Raw genomic sequence first — 23,761 nt, forward strand, 5'->3', positions numbered from 1 at the left:
TCATGAGAGCCAGTTTCATCATAGCACTTGATGGTTTTTGCGGCTGCACTTGAAGAAACTTTCAAAGTTCTTGATATTTTCCGCATTGACTAACCTTCATGTCTTAAAGTAATGGACTGTGATTTCTCTTTGCTTATTTGAGCTGTTCTTGCCAAAATATGGACTTTGTCTTTTACCAAATAGGGCCATCTTCTGTATACCAACCCTACCATGTCACAACACAACTGATTGGCTCAAACGCATTGAGGAAAGAAATTCCACTAATTAACTTTTAACAAGACACACCTGTTAATTGAAATGCATTCCAGGTGACTACCTCATGAAGCTGGTTGAGAGAATGCCAAATGTGTGCAAATCTGTCAAAGGCAAAGGGTCGCTACTCTGAAGAAAATTATTTGTTCAAAAACACTTTTTTGATTACTACATGATTCCATGTGTTATTTCATACTTTTCTACAATGTAAAAATATAGTACAAATAAAGAATAACCCTTGAATGAGTAGGTGTGTCCAAACTTTTGACTGGGAGGGGTGTGAGATACACACCCCCACACCCCCACACAAATAATCAAGAGGGAGCCCTTACCTGATGGAAGCAGTAGTGGACGGCCAGCGGGTTGTCCCTGAGAAGTTCCTCCTCCTGAGAAGTGAAAAGCCACTTGCGGAGGGCCAGACAGGTGCCCGGCACAGCTGACGTGTAGTTCTGCACGTACAGCTTGTGGGGAAACTCGTTGGGGGCCAGTTTTCGCACTAGGGAAAGATGGAGAGGTGGAAAGGGGCAGCCTATTTATTTCCATACCCTTAAAACAATATAGTAGTCTACAAACTGACTGGAGGGTGCATCTCAATAGACTAGAGAGGTTGGGCTTCCTCGTCTCCCGTCGTTTCAGATTGGTGCAGTTAAATGGAAGGAGACAGGGAGAGAGAGGAAGCCACTTTAGACTACTGAGATGCAACTGTACTGATCAGAAGAGTAAAGGTGAAAGGTAAAGGGGTCGGTACATGGAGTAGCTGTGGACTCCAAAAAAATGAATGAATAAACAGATGAATGGTCTTACCAAAGGAGTGGTTGATGACTTCAAAGAGGGCAAAGTAGCTGGCCATGATGCTGTCCATACCAACCTTCATCACTAAAGCCTGGGGAATAGAGAGAGGGAAAGTACAGTGGCGGCCTAACAATTATTGATATTTAAGCACCATTCAGTCGCATAAGAGCCATGTATTGATATTGATCTAGTGTTATACACTCTGGTCCTGGGAGTGCAAGCCTTTGTCCCAGCCCAGCATTAACCCACCTGATGATTCAACTAACCAGGGTCTTGATGATTTGATGAATATCTCCATGGTTAATCAATTCTGTTTAGTGTACTTTTACATACTTCTTTTTATGTGATTTTTATTTTATCCTGCTGATTTCATGGTGTATGTAAAGTGACTTTGGGCATCTTGAAAAGCTCTTGAAACAAAATGTATTATTATTATTATTGATTGGTTAAATCAGGGGTGTATTCAGTGGTGTACTGAATGTTTCAGATATAAATATAATTAATAGAGCGGACATTTCCCTGTCATATCCGACACAGAAATTGTACAAATTACATGATTGCTATCTGAAAGTTCTGTAATGTTACATCCTCCTGAACAGGGCCCATATTTACATAGTGTCTCAGTAGGAGTGCTAATCTAGGATCAGTTTTACATCATTAATAAGATGAGGGGAATGATCCTAGATCAGCACACCTACTTTAAGATGCTTTAAGATGCAGGTATTGCAGCGCTGGGCTGTAACAAAAGCCAGCACACACGGTTGCCCTCTAGGCAGTGCTCTTAAACAACAAAATCATTGGAATCACTGGTGTTAGGAGCACAACATAAAATAAAGGAGCACCAGAAAACATTTATTTTTAATTGATTGACAAATACACTGCTCCAAAAAATAAAGGGAACATGAAAATAACACATCCTAGATCTGAATGAATGAAATATTCTTATTAAATACTTTTTTCTTTACATAGTTGAATGTGCTGACAACAAAATCACACAAAAAATTATCAATGGAAATCAAATGTATCAACCCATGGAGGTCTGGATTTGGAGTGACACTCAAAATTAAAGTGGAAAACCACACTACAGGCTGATCCAACTTTGATGTAATGTCCTTAAAACAAGTCAAAATGAGGCTCAGTAGTGTGTGTGGCCTCCACGTGCCTGTATGACCTCCCTACAATACCTGGGCATGCTCCTGGTGAGGTGGCGGATGGTCTCCTGAGGGATCTCCTCCAAGACCTGGACTAAAGCATCCGCCAACTCCTGGACAGTCTGTGGTGCAACGTGGCGTTGGTGGATGGAGCGAGACATGATGTCCCAGATGTGCTCAATTGGATTCAGGTCTGGGGAACGGGCGGGCCAGTCCAAAGCATCAATTCCTTCCTCTTGCAGGAACTGCTGACACACTCCAGCCACATGAGGTCTAGCATTGTCTTGCATTAGGAGGAACCCAGGGCCAACCGCACCAGCATATGGTCTCACAAGGGGTCTGAGGATCTCATCTCGGTACCTAATGGCATTCAGGCTACCTCTGGCGAGCACATGGAGGGCTGTGCGGCCCCCCATAGAAATGCCACCCCGCACCATGACTGACCCACCGCCAAACCGGTCATGCTGGAGGATGTTTCAGGCAGCAGAACGCTCTCCACGGCATCTCCAGACTCTGTCACGTCTGCTTTCATCTGTGAAGAGCACAGGGCGCCAGTGGCGAATTTGCCAATCTTGGTGTTCTCTGGCAAATGCCAAACGTCCTGCATGGTGTTGGGCTGTAAGCACAACCCCCACCTGTGGACGTCGGGCCCTCATACCACCCTCATGGAGTCTGTTTTTGACCGTTTGAGCAGACACATGCACATTTGTGGCCTGCTTGAGGTCATTTTGCAGGGCTCTGGCAGTGCTCCTCCTGCTCCTCCTTGCACAAAGGCGGAGGTAGCGGTCCTGCTGCTGGGTTGTTGCCCTCCTACGGCCTCCTCCACGTCTCCTGATGTACTGGCCTGTCTCCTGGTAGCGCCTCCATGCTCTGGACACTACGCTGACAGACACAGCAAAACTTCTTGCCACAGCTCGCATTGATGTGCCATCCTGGATGAGCTGCACTACCTGAGCCACTTGTGTGGGTTGTTGACTCCGTCTCATGCTACCACTAGAGTGAAAGCACCGCCAGCATTCAAAAGTGACCAAAACATCAGCCAGGAGGCATAGGAACTGAGAAGTGGTCTGTGGTCATCACCTGCAGAACCACTCCTTTATTGGGGGTGTCTTGCTAATTGCCTATAATTTCCAGCTGTTGTCTATTCCATTTGCACAACAGCATGTGAAATGTATTGTCAATCAGTGTTGCTTCCTAAGTGGACAGTTTGATTTCACAGAAGTGTGATTGACTTGGAGTTACATTGTGTTGTTTAAGTGTTCCCTTTATTTTTTTGAGCAGTGTATATTGGAACTATATAAATTCTAGCTACTTTTGAAACACATGCACCCCAGAAACTAATATGTAACCCTGTAAAGATTTGTTTATTACAAAGCTAAAATCTAATTAGGTTTCTACATTGTGTAAAATCTCTATTTACCTACTGAGATGCATTACATTGAAAATTGTCTCTTTAAAAAGGGTGTATATGAACCGTTTGTAAAGTACTGTAGCATATTAAAAGGTCTTTCTATAAAGAAAATGGGGCCAATGTGTGACATTGTGATCAAAATGTCAAAATGGTTTGAAATAAAAAAAATAAAGGATTTTCATGCAGTTCGACATTTGTACATGCAATTCCAATGTGCAAATTGGCCCACCTATTCAACATACAGTGCATTCGGAAAGTATTCAGACCCCTCGACTTTTTCCAAATTTTGTTACATTACAGCCTTATTCTAAAATTGATTGAGGTAATTTTTCTCGTCATGTTTTTCAGTTTGAAGAAGTTTGTAAACACTAAGACTCTTCCTAGAGCTGACTGCCTGGCCAAACTGAGCAAACGGGGGAGAAGAGCATTGGTCAGGGAGGTGACCAAGAACCCGATGGTCACTCAGAGAGCTCTAGAGTTCCCCTTTGAAGATGGGAAAACCTGCTCCAGAGCACTCAGGCCTCTTATGTCGTGGGTCACCTAGCATCGAGCATGGTGGCAACACAGTAAAGAGGCTCAGAGAGAATGCCACCAAACTGCTTGTTCACAGCCTCTAGTAGAGTACTTTTACAAGTTTTAACCCGTCTGCAGTTCTGTTGAGCAGGCGTTTCAATGCCATGACAGAGGGTATCACGTCTGCTGCAGACGCAGTTGATGAGCTTATTTCTCCAGTCACTTGTTCGAATGGAGCTAGGAGTGTGTTCATGTTTCCAAGTTTCAAACATGTTCTCAAATGCCATTGAAATGCCAGCAGCAGTATTAGAACCAGCACATTCTTGACCAACGCAATAAGACTTTCCTCAGTACGATATCCTTGTCGACCCACTGTACTGCCAGACTCCGCATGCTCACGGGGCTGACGTCGCTGGTCCAAACGTTAGTTGAGAAGCTAATAGCTAGTGACGCCCATAGCAAGTAGCTCATGGATGTGCGTTTCAACAATACTGTAATTCCGGTAGGGCAACACCTGAAAAATAGCGCCTACTTGGTAGTGTGTACCGGGGCTCGAGGTGCTCGACCAGTCGGCAAAAGCCAATATCATCCACGACAGAGAACGGTTGATTGTCAAGGGCAATGAATCCCATTATCGTTGAAATTGTCTTACTCTTTCAAATGACTGCTCGACTTGAACTTGTTGGAAGTGTACACTTAATTTTTTTCTGCTTTTGTTCTAAGTAGTCGCTGAAAGTCTGGGGGTGATGCTCTTTCAAATGAGTAATAACATTTATGGTATTGAAAGATACCACTTTCTCCCCTCTGGAAATAATAGCAGCACAAATTTTGCATATGACCTTCTTGTTATCTTCCTTTGAAACTTCAAAATAGATCCACACAGCAGACATTGTGGGCTAGGTTAGGAATGCTGTGTTGCACGTGTAGCGCAGTATTTGTGTGGCATGCACATCAGCTTTGACATCGGTTTTGCATATCAGGCCGATGCCGACATTGGCATTTTTAGCTAATATGCTTACCGATACATTGTGCATCCCTAAGTAGTTATACTATACAAACATTTTTTTTTTTTTTTTAAAGTGACAGCTACAGTTCAGACCCCTTGACTCAACTTTTTTTTTTTTTTTTTTTACGTTATAGCCTTATTCTCATCAGCAATACCTCATAACGACAAACTGAAAACAGTTTTTTTAAATACAGAAATGCCTTACCTACATAAGTATTCCGACCCTTTGTTATAGGACTTGAAATTGACCTCAGGTGCATCCTGTTTCAATTGATCATCCTTGAGATGTTTCTACAACTTGGTGTCCACCTGTGGTAAATTCAATTGATTGGACATGTTTTGGAAAGGCACACACATCTTTCTATGTAAGGTCCCACATTTGACAGTGCAAGTCAGAGCAAAAACCAAGCCATGAGGTCGAAGCAATTGTCTGTTGAGTATCGAGACAGGATTGTTTTCGAGGCACAAATCTGAGGAAGGGTACCAAAGAAAATGGCTGCAGCGTTGAATGTCCCCAAGAACACAGTGGTCTCCATCAATCTTAAATGGAAGAAGTTTGTAAACACTAAGACTCTTCCTAGAGCTGGCTGCCTGGCCAAACAGAGCAAACGGGGGAGAAGAGCATTGGTCAGGGAGGTGACCAAGAACCCGATGGTCACTCAGAGAGCTCTAGAGTTCCCCTTTGAAGATGGGAGAACCTTCCAAAAGGACAACCATCTCTGCAGCACTCCACCAATCAGGTGTTTATGGAAGCCACTCCTCAGTAAAAAGACGACAGCCCGCTTGGAGTTTGCCAAAAGGCACCTATAGACTCTCAGACCATGAGAAACAATATTCTCTGATTTGATGATACTAAGATTGAACTCTTTGGCCTGAATGCCAAGCGTCACATCTGGAAGAAACCTGGCACCATCCCAACTGTGAAGCATGGTGGTGGCAGCATCATCATGCTGTGGGGATGTTATTCAGTGGCAAAAAGGACTGGGAGACTAGTCAGCATAGAGGGAAAGATGAAAGGAACAAAGTAGAGAGATCCTTGATGAAAACCTGCTCCAGAGCACTCAGGACCTCAAACTGGGGTGAATGTTCACCTTCCAACAGTACAACGACCCTAAGCACACAGCCAAGACGATGCAAGAGTGGCTTCGGGACAAGTCTCTGAATATCCTTGAGTGGCCCAGCCAGAGCCAGAGCCCGAACTTGAACCCAACCAAACATCTCTGGAGAGACCCGGAAAATAGCTGTGCAGCAACGCTCCCCATTCAACCTGACAGAGCTTGAGAGGATCTGCAGTACCCCCCCCCCCACCTAAATACAGGTGTGCCAAGCTTGTAGTGTCATACCAAAGTACACTCGAGGCTGTAATCGCTGACAAAGGTGCTTCAACAAAGTACTGAGTAAATGGTCTGAATACTTATGTAAATGTAATATTTCAGTAACATTTTTAATACATTTGCAAAAATAAAAAAAATAACGTTTTGCTTTGTCATTATGGGATATTGTGGGAAGATTGGTGAGAGAATTTTATCAATCAAATTTGATCAAAATTTGATCAATTTTAGAATAAGGCTGTAACATAACAAAATGTGGGAAAAAAAGGTCTGAATACTTCCTGAATGCACTGTAGATGCAATATTCTTACAGAGTTCAACTTCAATGTCTAATTTACTGATTATCACCTTCCTAGTATTGAGTTTGACCCCCTTTTGCCCTCAGAACAGTCTCAATTCGTCAGGGCATGGACTCTACAAGGTGTCAAAATTGTTCCACAGGAATGCTGACCCATGTTGACAATGCTTCCCACAAGTGTCAAGTTGGCTGGTGGACAATTCTTGATACACACAGAGAAAATGTTGAGCGTGAAAAAAACAGCAGCGTTGCAGTTCTTGACACACTCAAACTGGTGTGCCTGGTACCTACTACCATAACCTGTTCAAAGGCACTTCAATCACAGAATGGCACACACACACAATCCATGTCTCAATTTTATCAAGGCTTAAAAATCCTTCCCCTTCATCTACACAGATTGAAGTGGACATCAACAAGGGATCCTAGTTTCACCTGGATTTACCTGGTCAGTCTGTCATGGAAAGAGCAATGTTTTGTACACTCCGTGTAAGTCAAAACTAGGCCACTCAGGAACATTCAATGTCATCTTGGTAAGCATCTCCAGTGTATATTGAGCCTTGTGTTTTAGGTTATTGTCCTGTTGAAAGTGAATTCATCTCCCAGGGTCTGGTGGAAAGCATACTGTTCCAGGTTTTCCTCTAGGATTTTGCCTGTGATTAGCTCCATTCCTTAATATGTTTTACCCTGAAATTCTCCCTAGTTCTTAACAATTACAAGCACACCCATAACATGATGCAGCCACCACTATTCTTGAAAATATAGAGTGCACTACTCAGTAATGTGTTGTAGTGGATTTGCCCCAAACATAACACTTTATATTCAGGACAAAAAGTGAATTGCTTTGTCACATTTTTCACAGTAAGTATTACTTTAGTACCTTGTTGCAAACTGTATGCATGTTTTGGAATATTCTGTACAGGCTTCCTTCTTTTCACTCTGTCAATTAGGTTAGTATTGCAGAGTAACTACAATGTTCTTGATCCTTCCTCAATTTTCTCCTATCACAGCCAATAAACTCTAACTGTTTTAAAGTCACCATTGGCCTCATGGTGAAATCCCTGAGCAGTTTCCTTCCTCTCTGGCAACTGAGTTAGGAAGGACGCCTGTATCTTTGTAGTGAAGGTGTATTGATACGCCATCCAAAGATAAAATAACTTCACCATGCGCAAAGGAATATCCAATGTCTGTTTTTTTTATCCATCTACGAATAAGTGCTCATCTTTGCGAGGCATTGGAAAACATCCCTGGTCTTTGTAGTTGAATCTGTGTTTGAAATTCAATGATCAACTGAGGGACCTTACAGTATGTATGGGGTACAGAGACGAGGTAGTCATTAAAAAATAATAAACACTTATTGCACACAGAGTCCATGCAACTTGTGACTTGTTAATCAAAAGTTTACTCCTGAACTTATTTAGGCTTGCCATAACAAAAGGGGTTGAATACTTATGGACAAAACATTTGGAAAAACATAATTCCACTTATGGGGTATTGTGTATAGGCCAGTGATACAAAATGTCAAATGAATCCATTTTAAATTCAGGCTGTAACAACAAAATGTGGAAAAAGTCGAGGGGTGCAAATACATACTGAAGGCACTGTAGCTATTCATTACAGTAGCTAGCTAAACTAGTTAGTGCTTTGTTAACTTTATTAGCAGTATGTTTTGAGAGGTGGAAAATGCCAGCACCATAGCACCGGTGTCCAGTGGTACCATCGGGGGCTGCCAACTCCTCTCCCTCTCGACCTTGTTCGTGCTTTGTGCTGTCCCTCTAATAATGGCTTGAATAAAAAGGCTAGTTCGAGCAGTTTTCTAGGCAGAGACCAATTTCTAAGGGGCACTCGGTATCAACGGTACAGCGAAACCTAATCATTACAACAATTATCTGGGTGGTTTTTTTTTTGGCGCACAGTTGCTCCCAAAATAACATTTCAGGTCGCACAGCACAATATTTAGGAGCATATGCAACCAAAATGGTTACACATGCTGACCTTACCGCTCGCGTCGCAAAATAAATGTACACATACATGTTATTCAGTCATTGCACCCGCACTGCTTGCGAGCGTCTGCGTGACCAGGCGCTAAAATAGAAATAGGTTCTATTTGTGACACTCAACGCGCTGCAAGGCCTCTCCCATCTTCTCATTGGTTTTTAAGAGCATATACCCACGTGCCATCCCCTCATTGGTGTTTAGGAGCATATACCCACGTGGGTGATTGAAAGATGAACTGACATCCACACTCCACCAGTCGGTTGTAGTAACGCCCCGTAAAGTTGGTTGTCAACCGCCAAAGAAGTAAAAAAGAAGCCTGAGGAAGGAGGAGATGACGAGAAAGGAATTCGGTTTACCGTTTTATCTGTTGTCGGAGTAGAGGACGTTTCAGGTAAAATAACAACCCAATGTTTATCTCCCAGGACAAATTAGCTAGTAACAGCAAGCTAGCTAGCTAAATTGCCATAAATGTTTAATGCTTTTCGACATGTCCCCAAATTAATATAATTGGTTCAGAGTTTGTTTTGATACTTCAACCTGGGTGTCCTGATCACGTCTGGTGTCGGGATACAAAAATCAACATGCGTGCGCGCGCGCCCGGTTTGGTGGTCAGCATATATTTGACTACAAGTGAGGAACTTCTCTATAAAAACAGTTCTATACCTGGTAGACTTGGTCAGTTGTGCTGTTCTTGCGCACCCTGACAGAGATGATGGTCTTGTCTGGCAGGGCTATCCGCAGCTCCACGTCTGAAACGCCATTGTAATTCTGACAGAGAAAGGAAAGGTGAGTATCAGTGTGTGTTTTAAGATGCTCTCCTGGAGCTACGGAAACGGTCTGCACAAACGTACCTCATCTGATTCAGAAAGGAATTCCTGCATGATGTCACTCTCACCAATCACCCGTACTGAACAAACTACAGAAGGAGAAAATAAGAGAAACAGAGAGAGCAAAAGGTCATCTTACCATATTGCATTCACGTGCACACTTGAAGTTGGACACAATGTGCACTGCAGTTATATTACCGGTACATACACATTCCAGGGCATTCCACAAGTATTGCAATGATTTGCCATCTGTCTGCAGGAGATTGAGCTATCTTGGAGTTCGACACACTGCATTACAGCATACGTGGTTTCTCACTTCTCCAAAAACTCAGATTTCTGTGCTACTTGTTCCTCTAATTAACTCACACAGGCATTCCAAAAATAAAGCACGTGCTGTTTTTCATCTCTCCTCAACTGATCTCCAGCACTGACATATGGAAGGGGTGTAATACCACAGAATGAAATAGAACGTAATATATACACATCTCTATGTGTAATACCTGTGGTGTTGGCGCTATAGGCACTATCTGCATGTCCATTACACATCATTGAAGGGAATTAAGTTGCCATCCTTAAGTTTTTTCCTTAACTCTCCTCAATTCTCTACAGGTACACTCTACCTCTTTCTCTACCTTTGCTTCCTTCTCTCTCTCACCTCTCTCCAGGTACTCCTCCAGGCCCCTGCGGCGTGTGTCCAGCTGCTGCTCAGACAGGGAGAAGGGCCACTTCCCTGGGATCTTGGGAAAGGTGTAACTGGCAAACTCCCTCTTCAGGTTCTGGTTCAGGATAGCAAACTCCCGGTAGCGCTTGGAGCACAGCTGCCTGCCCGACATGTACACGTTGTACACCTGTAGGGAACAGACCGAGGTGAGCGGTAAGGTGGCATATGACAGAACACAGGGGAAATTATGCACAGTATTCACTTGGAAAAGATGAGACATGTACACAGGGCTCTAAAGTGTGACCATTTTGGTTGCATATGCTTCTAAATATTTTGTTGTGTGACCTGGACTTAATTTGGGAACACCAATGTGCCTAGAAAAACATTTGTAGTTTTATATTTTTTTAGGTGGTAGATCAGCTTTAATATTGCAGACAGATTGTAGCTTTCATCAATGTAATTGTCTGCATCATTTCCAATCCCCACAACAGACACACACACACACACACGTCAAAAGTTGTACACCACCAACTACCAACCTCATCCCCATATTTGTTTTTCCTGCTCTTTTGTACACCAGTATTTCTACTTGCACATCTGCACATATCACTCCAGTGTAAATTGCTAAATTGTAATTACTTCGCTACTATTGGCCTATTTATTGCCTTACCTCCTTACTTAATTTGCACAAACAGTATACAGATTTTTCTATTGTGTTATTGACTGTGCGTTTGTTTATCCCATGTGTAACTCTGCGTTGTTGTTTTTGTCGCACTGCTTTGCTTTATCTTGGCCAGGTCGCAGTTGTAAATGAGAACTTGTTCTCAACTAGCCTACCTGGTTAAATAAAAAAATAAGTTTGGACACACCTACCCATTCCAGGGATTTTCTTTATTTAGACTTTTTTCTACATTGTAGAATATTAGTGAAGACATCACAAACTAAATAATATGGAATCATGCAGTAACGAAAAAGTGTGAAACAAATCAAAATATATTTCATTTTTGGGATTCATCAAAGTAGCCTTGATGACAGCTTTGCACTCTTGGCATTTTCTCAACCAGCTTCATGAGGTAGTCACCTGGAATGCATTCGAATTAACAGGTGTGCCTATGCCCCCTACCTTAGAGAAGTTAAAAAGTACATTTGTGGAATGTCTTTCCTTAATGGGTTTGAGCCAATCAGTTGCGTTGTGACAAGGTAGGGTTGGTAAACAGAAGATAGCCCTATTTGGTAAAAGACCAAGTCCATATTATGGCAAGAACAGCTCAAATAAACAAAGAGAAACGACAGTCTATTACTTTAAGACATGAAGGTCAGTCAATCTGGAAAATGTCTCAAGTGCAGTCACAAAAACCAAGCGCTGATGAAGAAACTGGCTCTCATGAGGACCGCCACAGGAAAGGAAGACCCAGAGTTACCTCTGCTGCAGAGAAGTTCATTAGAGTTAACAGCCTCAGAAATTGCAGCCCAAATAAATGCTTCAGAGTTCAAGTAAGAGACACATCAACATCAACTGGGCAGAGGAGACTGCGTCAAATCAGGCTTCATGGTCAAATTGCTGAAAAGAAACCAATAAGAAGAGACTTGCTTGGTCCAAGAAACACGAGCAATGGACATTAGACCGGTGGAAATCTGTCCTTTGGTCCAAATTCATTATGTGGGATTGAGAGACTAGTCAGCATTGAGGGAAAGATGAACGAAGCAAAGTACGGAGAGAGATCCTTGATGAAAACTTGCTCCAGAGAGCTCACAACATCAGACTGGGGTGACGGTTCACCTTCCAACAGGACAATGCCCTAAGCACACAGCCAAGACAACGCAGGAGAGGCTTCAGGGACAAGTCTCTGAATGTCCTTGAGTGAACCAGCCAGAGCCAAGCTCCCCACCCAACCTGACAGAGCTTGAGAGGATCTGCAGAGAAGAATGGGAGAAACTCCCCAAATACAGGTGTGCCAAGCTTGTAGCGTCATACCCAAGAAGACTCGAGGCTGTAATCACTGTCAAAGGTGCTTCAACAAAGTACTGAGTAAAGAGTCTAAATACTTACGTAAATGTGATATAAAAATATTGTATTAAATTAGCAACAATTTCTAAAGAACTGTTTATGCTTTGTCATGATTGGGTAGTGTGTAGATTGATGAGGGGGAAAAAATATTTTAATCCATTTTAGAATAAGGCTGTAAGGTAACAAAATGTGGAAAAAGTCAAGGGTTCGGAATACTTTCCAAATGCACTGTACATACACAGTGCATTCAGAAAGTATTCAAACCCCTTGACATCACACACATTTTGTTACGTTACTGCCTTATTCTTATTCTAAAATGGATTAAAAATTGTTGCATGTAGCGTTTATATTTTTAGTAAAAAAAAAGATGAATTTTTAATGGTGAAAATTAGCTTCCCCAAACTTGAAACTCACGTGGCGCCTTTGGAAAGTGGATGAATGTGCTTCATTTTAAGAATTGAGCAATAAATATTGCAGCATATGAAAGCTGGGATCCTCTTAAATAGTGGCCAGTCAAAACTCTGTTTTCACATGCAATTACACAAATCGTGTACTTAAGAAAAATTACTTTAAAGTGCTAATTAGTTTTTTGGGTGGTATCTTTAATGCACATTTAGCAACTTTTACTACTACTTTTTACTCCATACTTTTTCCCTGACAGCTCGTTACATTTCGAATGCTTAGCACTTATTCACTCACTTATCAAGAGAACCTACCTGGTCATCCTTGCTGCCTTTGATCTGGTGGACTCACTAAACAGAAATGCTTTGTTTGTAAATGGTGTTGGAGTGTGCCTCTGGCTATCCGCAAAAAAATAATAATCTACAAATAAATAAAAAGCCAACCGTGCCATCTGGTTTGCTTAATATAAGGAATATTAAATAATATTTACTTTTGATAAATATGTATATTTGAGCAATTACATGTACTTTTACTCAAGAAGTATTTTACTGGGTGACTTTCACTTAAGTCCTTTTCTACTAAGGGTTCTTTACTTTCCACCATTGCGATTGCGTAATGACTGGGCTTATAAGAACATGTTTCACTAAGTTGTGATACACACCGTATCAAAACATAAGACTATGGGCTAGGCTACATAAGCGACTGGCAGGTTGACAGTTTGGTAGAATACTAATGACCATCAGCAGCATCAGAGCGCAGTTTTGGAGAAACCCAGTTATGTGACTAAACGGTCACGTGGAATTTGACTCGTGACCGCTGGTGTGGCGGTAATACTGTCACCGTAACAGCCTTAGTCCACAGGAACCTGCACAGTCATGAAGAGAGCATGGCAGCGCCTCTCCCCCCCCCCCAAAAAATATTTGGCATGGGCCCTCGGATCCTCAAATTTCTACAGCTGCACCATCGAGAGCATTTTGACTGGCTGCATCCCTGCTTGGTTTGACAAATGCACCGCCGTTGATTGCAAAGCGCTACAGAGGGCGGTGCGACAGCTACTACCGCCAAGCCATAAAACTGCTAAATAGTTAGTCCCGGTAACCATTCATTATCTTGCACTGACCCTATGCACACTCACCTTCAGAAAGTATTCACACCACTTCACTTTTTCCACATTTTGTTGGGTTACAGCTTGAATTTAAAATGGATTTAATCTAAATAATGTGTCACTGGCCTACACACAATACTCCATAATGTCAAAGTGGAATTATGTTTTTAGACATTTTTACAAAATAATAAAAAATGAAATCTGAAATGTCTTGAGTCAATAAGTATTCAACCCCTTTGGTATGGCAAGCCTAAATCAGTTCAGGAGTAAGAATTTGTTTCATTATTTTTTGGGGACTCATTCCATGTTCAATAATAGTGGTTAGGGAGGTTTTCCAATGACTCGCAAAGGGCCAATTGGTAGATTGGTTAAAACATTTTATTTTTAAAGATATCCCTTTGAGCATGGTGAAGTTATCAATACACCAGTTACTACAAAGATACAGGTGTCATTCCTAACTCAGTTACCAGAAACGGCTCAAGAAGTGGTGACTTTAAAACAATGGCTGTGATAGGAGAAAATGGAGGATGGATCAACAACATTGTAGTCATATCACAATACTAACCTAAATGACGGCATAAAAAAATTACAGCCTGTACAATAAAAATTATCCAAAACATGCATCCTGTTTGCAATAAGGCCCTGAAGTAAAACTGCAAAGAAATTAACTTTATGTCCTGAATACAAAGCATTATGTATGGGGCAAAACGAACATCAGAGTATTGGTGTGTTTGCCATTCAGAACGGTGAGGTGGAAAGACCAAAAACGTCTGTCTTTGAACAGGGTATGGTAGGTGACAGGTGCACTGGCTTGTGTCAAGAACTACAACGCTGCTGGGTATCACGCTTAACAGTTTCCCATGTGTGTCAAGAATGATCCACCACCCAAAGGACATCCAGCCAACTTGACAACTGTGGGAAGCATTGGAGTCAACATTCCTGTGGAATGCTTTCAACACCTTGTAGAGTCCATTTGCTGACAAATTGAGGAGGTTCTGGCGGCAAAAGGGGGGGGGTGCAACTTAATATTAGGAAGGTGTTCCTAATGTTTGATACACTCAGTGTAGGTCGCATTGTGTACGTGATTACTGACAAAGGCCTACACATTTTGGCATGGCCGAACTTGGCACTGCAAAAGACACATTGGGCTTTTAGAAAAGTTTAGTCATTCTCTAGTAAACAAGGCCAGCCAGAAACCTCCCCATAAACTATGTATTTTTTACTCACCACAAACCTCTCGGCGTGCTGCTCCACGTGCTTGAATGTGGGGATGGAGATGGGCACGGCCTGCTTGTCGCTGTAGTCATAGCTGAGCTGGGCGGCGCTCTCATCCCCGGCCTCAAGACCGTCTGCCTCCTGGGGCGGCACAGACAGCACAGAAAGCACCAGTTCCCTCTCCCCGGCCCGGATCAGATCCACCACCTGCTTGTGGGTGGCCCCCTCCACGCTCACACCATTACTGTGGGACGCAGAGTGAGAGATGGTGGGACGGGATCAGTCGGTGCTCATGTTATGTCCGTTAATAGTGGTAGTGTTTTGGTTAGACCTATCCTCCAACACCTTCTCTGAAATTATACACGTTTGCTTTATTCTGTCTAGCTCTGTAACCTGCCAAACTTTCACCCCTGATATACATCTCTTTCCAATGTTGGCTGAGCAGTGAGTCTCTCGCTATCGATTCCATATATATATATATATATATATAAAAAATAGTAAAAAATAAAATAAAACACAATATATATAGTACCAGTCAAAAGTTTGGACACCTACTCATTAAATGTTTTTTCTTTCTTTTTAATATTTTCTACATTGTAAAATAATAGTGAAGACATCAAAACTATGAAATAACACATATGTAGTCATGTAGTAACCAAAAAGAAAAGTGTTGAATCAAAATATATTTTATATGAGAAACGTTAAAGTAGCCACCCTTTGCCTTGATGACAGCTTTGCACACTCTTGCATTATCTCAACCAGCTTCACCTGGAATGCTTTTTGAACAGTCTTGAAGGAGTTCTCACACATGATGAGCACTTGTTGGCTGCTTTACCTTCACTCTGTGGTCCAACTGATCCAAAACCATCTCAAGTTGATGTTGAGATGTGTCTGTTACTTGGCCTCCACAATCATCCGACCTCAACCCAATTGGTTTGGGATGAGTTGGAACGCAGAGTGAAGGAAAAGCAGCCAACAAGTGCTCAACATATGTGGGAACTCTTTCAAGACTGTTGGAGAAGCATTCCAGGTGAAGCTGGTTGAAAGAATGCCAAGAGTGTGCAAAGCTGTCATCAAGGCAAAGGGTGGCTACTTTGAAGAATCCTAAATATAACATATATTTGGATTTGTTTAACACAATTTAATAGTTTGCCTTCGCTATTATTCTACAATGTATGAAAATAAAATAAAAACCCTTGAATGACTAGGTGTCCAAACTTTTAACTGGTACTGTATATAGACAGTGCATTCAGAAAGTATTCAGACCCCTTCACTTTTTCCACATTTTGTTACGTTACAGCCTTATTCTAAAATTGATCAAATGCATGTTTTTCCTCATCAATCTACACACAATACTCCATAATGACAAAGCAAAACGTTTAAATTGTTTGCACATTTATTTAAAAAACAGAAATACCTTATTTTATATAAATATGCTTAAAACTCGAGCTCGGGTACATCCTGTTCCCATTGTTCATCCTTGAGATGTTTCTACAACTTGATTGGAGTCCACCTGTAGTAAATTCAATTGATTGGACATGATTTGGAAAGGCACACACATCTATATAAGATCCCACAGTTGGCAGTGCATGTCAGGGCAAAAACCAAGCCATGAGGTCGAAGGAATTGTCTGTAGAGCTCCGAGACAGGATTGTGTCGAGGCACAGATCTGGGGAAGGGAACCAAAAAATGTCTGCAGCATTGAAGGTCCCCAATACCACCCCGAAGGTGAAACATGGTGGTGGCAGCATCATGCTGTAGGGATATTTTTCAGCGGCAGGGACTGGGAGACTAGTAAGATCGAGGGAAAGATGAACAGAGTAAATGTACAGAGAAATCCACAATGAAAACCTAATCCAGAGTGCTCAGGACCTCAGACTGGGGCGAAGGTTCACCTTCCAACAGGACAACGACTCGAAGCACACAGCCACGACAATGCAGGAGTGGCTTCGGGACAAGTCTCAATGTCCTTGAGTGGCCCAGCCAGAGCCTGGACTTGAACCCGATCAAACATCTCTGGAGAGACCTGAAAATAGCTGTGTAGCGACGCTCCACATCCAACCGGACAGAGTTTGAGAGGATCTGCAGAGAATGGAGAAACTCCAAATACAGGTGGGTTTGACGCTACAAGCTTAGCACAAGAAGACCCGTGGCTGTAAACGCTGCCCAAGGGGCTTCAACAAAGTACTGAGTAAAAGGTCTAAATACTTATGTAAATGTGAAATTTATTTTTAATAAATTAGCAACAATCTCTGCAAACCTGTTTATGCTGTCGTTATGGGGTAGTGTGTAGATTGATGAGTGGATAATTGTTTTTGTTTTTTTTTAATTAGAATAAGGCTGTAACGTAACAAAATGTGGAAAAAGTCAAGGGGTCTGAATACTTTCCGAATGCACTGTGTTTTATTGTCACACACCGGATAGGTGCAGTGAAAATATTTTGTTTTACAGGGTCAGCAATAGTATTACAGCGCCGCTGGAGCAAAATAGGGTTAAGTGCCTTGCTCAAGGGCACAGACAGATTTTTCACCACGTCGGCGTGAGTATTCTAACCAGCGACCTTTCGGTTACTGGACTAGCACGCTAACAGCTAGGCTACCTGACGCCCTACAAGTTTACCTAGTGGTGACAAGCCTCCCTCCTTAACGCACGATGCTGAGGCCAGATGGCAGCAGCATCAGGTGTCTCGGCTAATCTGCCTCTGAGTACCAAGGGGGTTGAGGGAGGGCAGGGGAGCGCCTGCCTGCCTGCCACACACTGTTTCCATCATTACTTATTCATTTTAGTAACCTTTGACACTCCTGGCCTATAAGATCAGGACTATTTTCTATGTAAGAGAACATTAAACCTTTAACACCTCCTCGAGATTAAAGTTTTTACTGCAAGATATGAAACTGTCACAATGATGTTTGTTCTTCAAATTGTGTATTTTATTAAGACAAATTAAATATCCCACATTATCTCGAAAAATGTAAGGTTTTGTTTTAGGTTTCCTTTTTTCACAGGTTTTTGCTCTTAAAAATCAAAAGTCCACAACAACACTTAAACTTGAGAAATGTTGACTTTTAGGTGTAGTTACCCTTTAATTGAAGTGCACACCTAGCAAGAGGCTGTTTAGCTGTGTTTTTGTAGTGCACATTTGATAGTGTTTGCAAAACAAATACCCACTGGATTGATAAATTATCATGATATCATTCTGACAGGTCAGCACAGGCTACTTTGTAGGTAACATTTAATTGAGAAGATTTTTTGGGGAAACCTTATCACCAGCATCATCGCTAACAGCTACACAAAGTATTAGACCCCCCCCACACACATTCTCATTGCCTCTTCAGAAAGTTGCAGGAAATATAATTAATACATTTTCAATACATTTAGTGGATGCACTACTAAAGTCAACACTTCCGTTTTAATGCCTGGATTCGATGAGGGCCCTAATTATCATACTTGGATCAGAATGATTGTTACGAATTCCCTGCCGGGCTTATCGCCACACTCAGGTCCTTATTCCCTAGGACCATAGCCTGAGAGTCTAGGGAGTACCCTAAACTTGCTTCTCAAACTCTCTGACCTGGGTGACGTGTGCCCTGATAGTAACCTCCCTAGCAACCTAAGGGGGCGGAAATCTGCCCATCCTCGTGACTCTGCAGGTCATACAGGGCACTTTCCATACTGCCTACCTGCAGTCTAGTGGAGTATGGCTCCGGGGTATACAGTGGACTAATACCATGTGGATTATACCCCTTCTATGGAGCCTATGGGAGTGAAGTACAGGAAGAACATATGGTTCGTATGGAGCAGAATAGATCTTTGCATCTTCAAATAGCAGACCAGATCCCGGGCTTCCTCCGGTCAGGGGAGCCCTCTCCAACCCCAGCAACATTACCGACTACGACTGTGACTTTAGTATTCTGCTTCTTTGGCAGCACGGCGAACTCTGGGGGAACCCTCTCCCTGGCTCGGCCTGCATCGCCAAGCGGTAGTAAACCTATTGCTGACCGGACCCTATTCCTCACCGCCTGTCCCTGAACTATGGAATCCTGCAGAAGCACCGGACCCGTCTGCTGCTACCTCCGATGACAGTTCCAGCCCTGACCTGGGCCCATGGAGAGACCCAGCCACCAGTTACTGACAGAACAGCTTCACCTGACCCAGCCATTGCCCTGGTCCCATTCAGCATGTCCAGGATGCACCTGCCCAGCGTGCAACACCCGATCCAGGTTCAGTCCTGCTGCCTCTGGACTCAACTCCAGATGTGACAGTGGGGGACACACCAGACCTCACACTCCCCCCCCAGTGTCCTGTCCCAGGGGCACTACCTATTCCTGCTTCTGGTGTCCGAGCTGATCCACCATCTGCCCTGGGCTCACCAGCACTGCCGCCTGATCTGGCCTCAAGTTTACCGTTGGGGCCTGCTCTGGGTCCTCCTCTGGTTCCTGCACTAGGGGACATTCCTGCCTCAGTTGAGGAACCGCTGCTGCTCCTTGCCTACCTCTGATGGGGGGCCCAGACCTACCTTGGGACCAATAGGCTCTAGACTGACATTCGAGCGTGGAATTACTTATTTTGTATGTTGCTCATATTTAGGGGTGGCTGTTACAAATTCCCTGCCGGTGACTTATCAGCACCTCACAACCCTGAGCTGCACACTCCCATTACCCACGACCGGAGCCTGAGAATCTAGGGAGTACCATAAACATGCTTCTCAAACTCTCTGATGTGTGTGACCTGTGCCTTGATAGTTTGCTAGGGAGGTTACTAGGGGCCGGACAGCTGCCCATCCTCTTGACTCTGCAGGTCACACAATACTTCAAGCAGTCAGAGAGCAGCAAGCTCATCTCTGTCCTGCACAACAACAGCTGGACTCATTCATATCTGGACTTGTGGGATGGTGTGTGTGCCAAAAGTGAGTTGTGTGACATTTGTATATTGTTCTTCATAGTTACTACTATTGCATGTTGCCCCTCTGCGTTAACTGTGTAATACTCTGCAGGTAGCATATGCAATCTATACAGTCCTTTGCATATGTGCCCTGTTGTATTCATTACCTCCGTTTCTGTCCATTACAGAACCACTACCATCCCCATGTTCATCTTTATCAGTTTGTTTAAATAAAGTTTGCGTGAACTCTTGGGCTGCTTTATTCCCATTCTAACCGGGGCAGTGTCGGTGGGTCACAAATCACTAAAATACGTAGAGTGGGGTACCACTCAATTATACACTCCTCGAACCATTATTCCTGCAATGATGATTCACCATCGTCATCAATTATTTTCATAATTTATCTGCAGATAATCGCCAAAATCCTAAGTCTACCTGTAGCCTGTGCAAATTTGGGAGCCAAATAAAAGGCTCTCCCACCGATGCCAATTCAGGAGCTTACACTGAGTGACGAGAGTCACCCACTTCAGCGTCACTGTCTGGCAAGCCCAGACATCCTAGGAAAGGAAACTTAAGAAATCCTTTGGTATACTAGTCCCGATATGATACCATAGACATAACCACGTTTCATGATTCATGAATGGCAAAAGGATATAGGAGATCAACTTTGTTCAGTTAGTTCACCTTTTATAAACTAGTCAACACTTGCTGTTCAGTTGTCAGTCCACACACAATAAATAGCCTACTATGCTCCATGACGCTGCGTAGCTAAGTTGTGGATTTTGACTCATGGTTACCAATTACATTGCATGGGACATACAAATTCACAAGCATCATGCTCTCTCCCCTCCGTGTAAAGAAATTCAACTGCATCTAGAGATCTGTATATAAATTATATGCTCACGTCTCCACCCTAACAATGGGAGTCGTTGTCCCAAAGGCGGGAAGGCAGGAGACAAGCTTAGGTCCAAAATATGCACATAGAAATGCTTCACCTCTTCCTCTCTGCTGTGTTTCCCTGTCATCACTCACTTTGTGACAAAAAGGCACCTATCCTATCAATAGATCGCTATAAGATGTACAGTTGGACAAAAAAGTATTTAGTCAGCCACCCATTGTGCAAGTTCTCCCACTTAAAAAGATGAGAGAGGCCTGTAATTTTCATCATAGGTACACTTCAACTATGACAGACAAAATTAGGAAAAAAAATCCAGAAAATCACATCGTAGGATTTTTAATGAATTTATTTGTAAATTATGGTGGAAAATAAGTATTCGGTCAATAACAAAAGTTTATCTCAATACTTTGTTATATACCCTTTGTTGGCAATGACAGAGGTCAAACGTTTTCTGTAAGTCTTCACAAGGTTTTCACACACTGTTGCTGGTATTTTGGCCCATTCCTCCATGCAGATCTCCTCTAGAGCAGTGATGTTTTGGGGCTGTTGCTGGGCAACACAAACTTTCAACTCCCTCCAAAGATTTTCTATGGGGTTGAGATCTGGAGACTGGCTAGGCCACTCAAGGACCTTGAAATGCTTCTTACAAAGCCACTCCTTCGTTGCCCGGGCGGTGTGTTTGGGATCATTGTCATGCTGAAAGACCCAGCCACATTTCATCTTCAATGCCCTTGCTGATGGAAGGAGGTTTTCACTCAAAATCTCACGATACATGGCCCCATTCATTCTTTCCTTTACACTGATCAGTCGCCCTGGTCCCTTTGCAGAAAAACAGCCCCAAAGCATGATGCTTCCACCCCCATGCTTCACAGTAGGTATGGTGTTCTTTGGATGCAACTCAGCATTCTTTGTCTTCCAAACACGACGAGTTGAGTTTTTACCAAAAAGCTCTATTTTGGTTTCATCTTACCATATGACATTCTCCCAATCTTCATCTGGATCATCCAAATGCTCTCTACCAAACTTCAGACGGGCCTGGACATGTACCGACTTAAGCAGGGGGACACGTCTGGCACTGCAGGAATTGAGTCCCTGGCGGCGTAGTGTGTTACTGATGGTAGGCTTTGTTACTTTGGTCCCAGCTCTCTGCAGGTCATTCACTAGGTCCCCCTGTGTGGTTCTGGGATTTTTGCTCACCGTTCTTGTGATCACTTTGACCCCACGGGGTGGGATCATTTTATGGAGCCCCAGATCGAGGGTGATAGTGGTCTTGTATGTCTTCCATTTCCTAATAATTGCTCCCACAGTTGATTTCTTCAAACCAAGCTGCTTACCTATTGCAGATTCAGTTTTCCCAGCCTGGTGCAGGTCTACAATTTTGTTTCTGGTGTCCTTTGACAGCTCTTTGGTCTTGGCCATAGTGGAGTTTGGAGTGTGACTGTTTGAGGTTGTGGACAGGTGTCTTTTATATTGATAACAAGTTCAAACAGGTGCCATTAATACAGGTAACGAGTGGAGGACAGAGGAGCCTCTTAAAGAAGAAGTTACAGGTCTGTGAGAGCCAGAAATCTTGCTTGTTTGTAGGTGACCAAATACTTATTTTCCACCATAACTTGCAAATAAATTCATTAAAAATCTTCCAATGTGATTTTCTGGATTTTTTTTCTCATTTTGTCTGTCATAGTTGAAGTGTACCTATGATGAAAATTACAGGTTTCTCTCATCTTTTTAAGTGGGAAAACTTGCACAATTGGTGGCTGACTAAATACTTTTTTGCCCCACTGTATATCGTTCATTCTAGCAAGAGAGGGCTAGACAGACTAGCGAATTAAACCTTTTAAATAAAAAGTACCCTATTTAATATGAAGTGGAAAACGTAGCTGGCTGAAAACGAGTCTGTATTGGGAACTTTCCTCAAGCTTATTCAGGGGGACAAAGGAGGGGACCGGGGGATAAAGAGGGGACCGCGGGGGAAAGAAAAGGGATATAGGGAGATGTAGGCTAACCCCTCTCCACATCACAGCTTTGATGGAGCCTTGATCCATCTATCAATCAGAAAAACAGTTCTGTAGCATCTGCCAAATTAATCTCATGAATACCATTCATGGAAACGTGAAGGTAGGTGAACTGAATTGGAATAAGGTTTTAAAAAAAAGAAGAAAAGGGGGGGGCAGTACCAAGAGAGTTGGCCAACTTCTGACTACTTCATGAGAATTTTTCACTCATTGACAAGGGTGGATCTAAATTAATAGAAATTGCAAAATAAAACATTGCATAACTTTTAGGTTTCCCTCAATCAATAAATAAGTAGGGATTGACAACAGCCTAAAGCCATCTAGTAAAACAGCAAGTGTGCATGCGTAAACAAACTAACTAACCTTCAAGCCTGATCCACTGACGTGAGCTAGAGGTGTAGGCACTAGGGGAATAACTTGACTACACACATCAGGTTTATTTCCAATTGCTGGGGAAGCAGTAGTGGCTGATTAATGTGACACATGAGCACTACTTATCATACGACACAGGCAAAGTGGCTAGTTGATGGATAAAAACATACCGTTAGGAAGACAAAGGTTTACGTCCCAATATCACCCTATCCCTTATATAGTGCACTCTTTTTGACCAGGGCCCATAGTGCACTACATAGGGAATAGGGTGCCATTTGGAAGTAGAAATACCCTTTCGATGCCTCAGCAAGTTGTCGATCACGTTCCTCATTCTTTCTCGTTTGTCATTGACCGAGAAAAGCTTGGTATCATTTCCATTTTCTTGTTCCTCAAGAGTAAGGCAAACTAATACGCAAAAGAAAAATCTGTGCCCTGAACAGACTGCACTGCTTCTGCAATTACATAAACTGAGTAATGTATTGAAGGAAGACCGTTTCCTTTGCAACTTTTTTAGGAAGGTATGAGAAGTTAATTCCCTCCTCTGATGTTATGATTAAAATTATATTTTCCTAATTAGAGGTGATGGCCTTGCCCCAAAATGTTTTCAAAACGAGGGTCCGGGTTTTCC

At 42.8% G+C, this 23,761-nt stretch overlaps 1 protein-coding gene across 1 annotated transcript in view; it reads right to left on the reverse strand.

Annotated features, from left to right (window-relative positions):
- The window catches only part of snx27a (sorting nexin 27a), a 43,218-nt gene that overhangs the window by 18,001 nt on the left and 1,456 nt on the right, over window positions 1-23,761 (reverse strand). The window contains exons 2-7 of the mRNA XM_036970607.1: window positions 14,980-15,211; window positions 10,232-10,424; window positions 9,601-9,665; window positions 9,413-9,517; window positions 1,057-1,135; window positions 585-748 (exon numbers count right to left, since the gene is read on the reverse strand). Coding sequence (XP_036826502.1) covers window positions 585-748; window positions 1,057-1,135; window positions 9,413-9,517; window positions 9,601-9,665; window positions 10,232-10,424; window positions 14,980-15,211 — 838 coding nt within the window. The remainder of the gene's footprint in view (window positions 1-584; window positions 749-1,056; window positions 1,136-9,412; window positions 9,518-9,600; window positions 9,666-10,231; window positions 10,425-14,979; window positions 15,212-23,761) is intronic.

Source organism: Oncorhynchus mykiss, chromosome 32 (assembly GCF_013265735.2).
Source record: "Oncorhynchus mykiss isolate Arlee chromosome 32, USDA_OmykA_1.1, whole genome shotgun sequence".
NCBI lineage: Eukaryota > Metazoa > Chordata > Actinopteri > Salmoniformes > Salmonidae > Oncorhynchus > Oncorhynchus mykiss.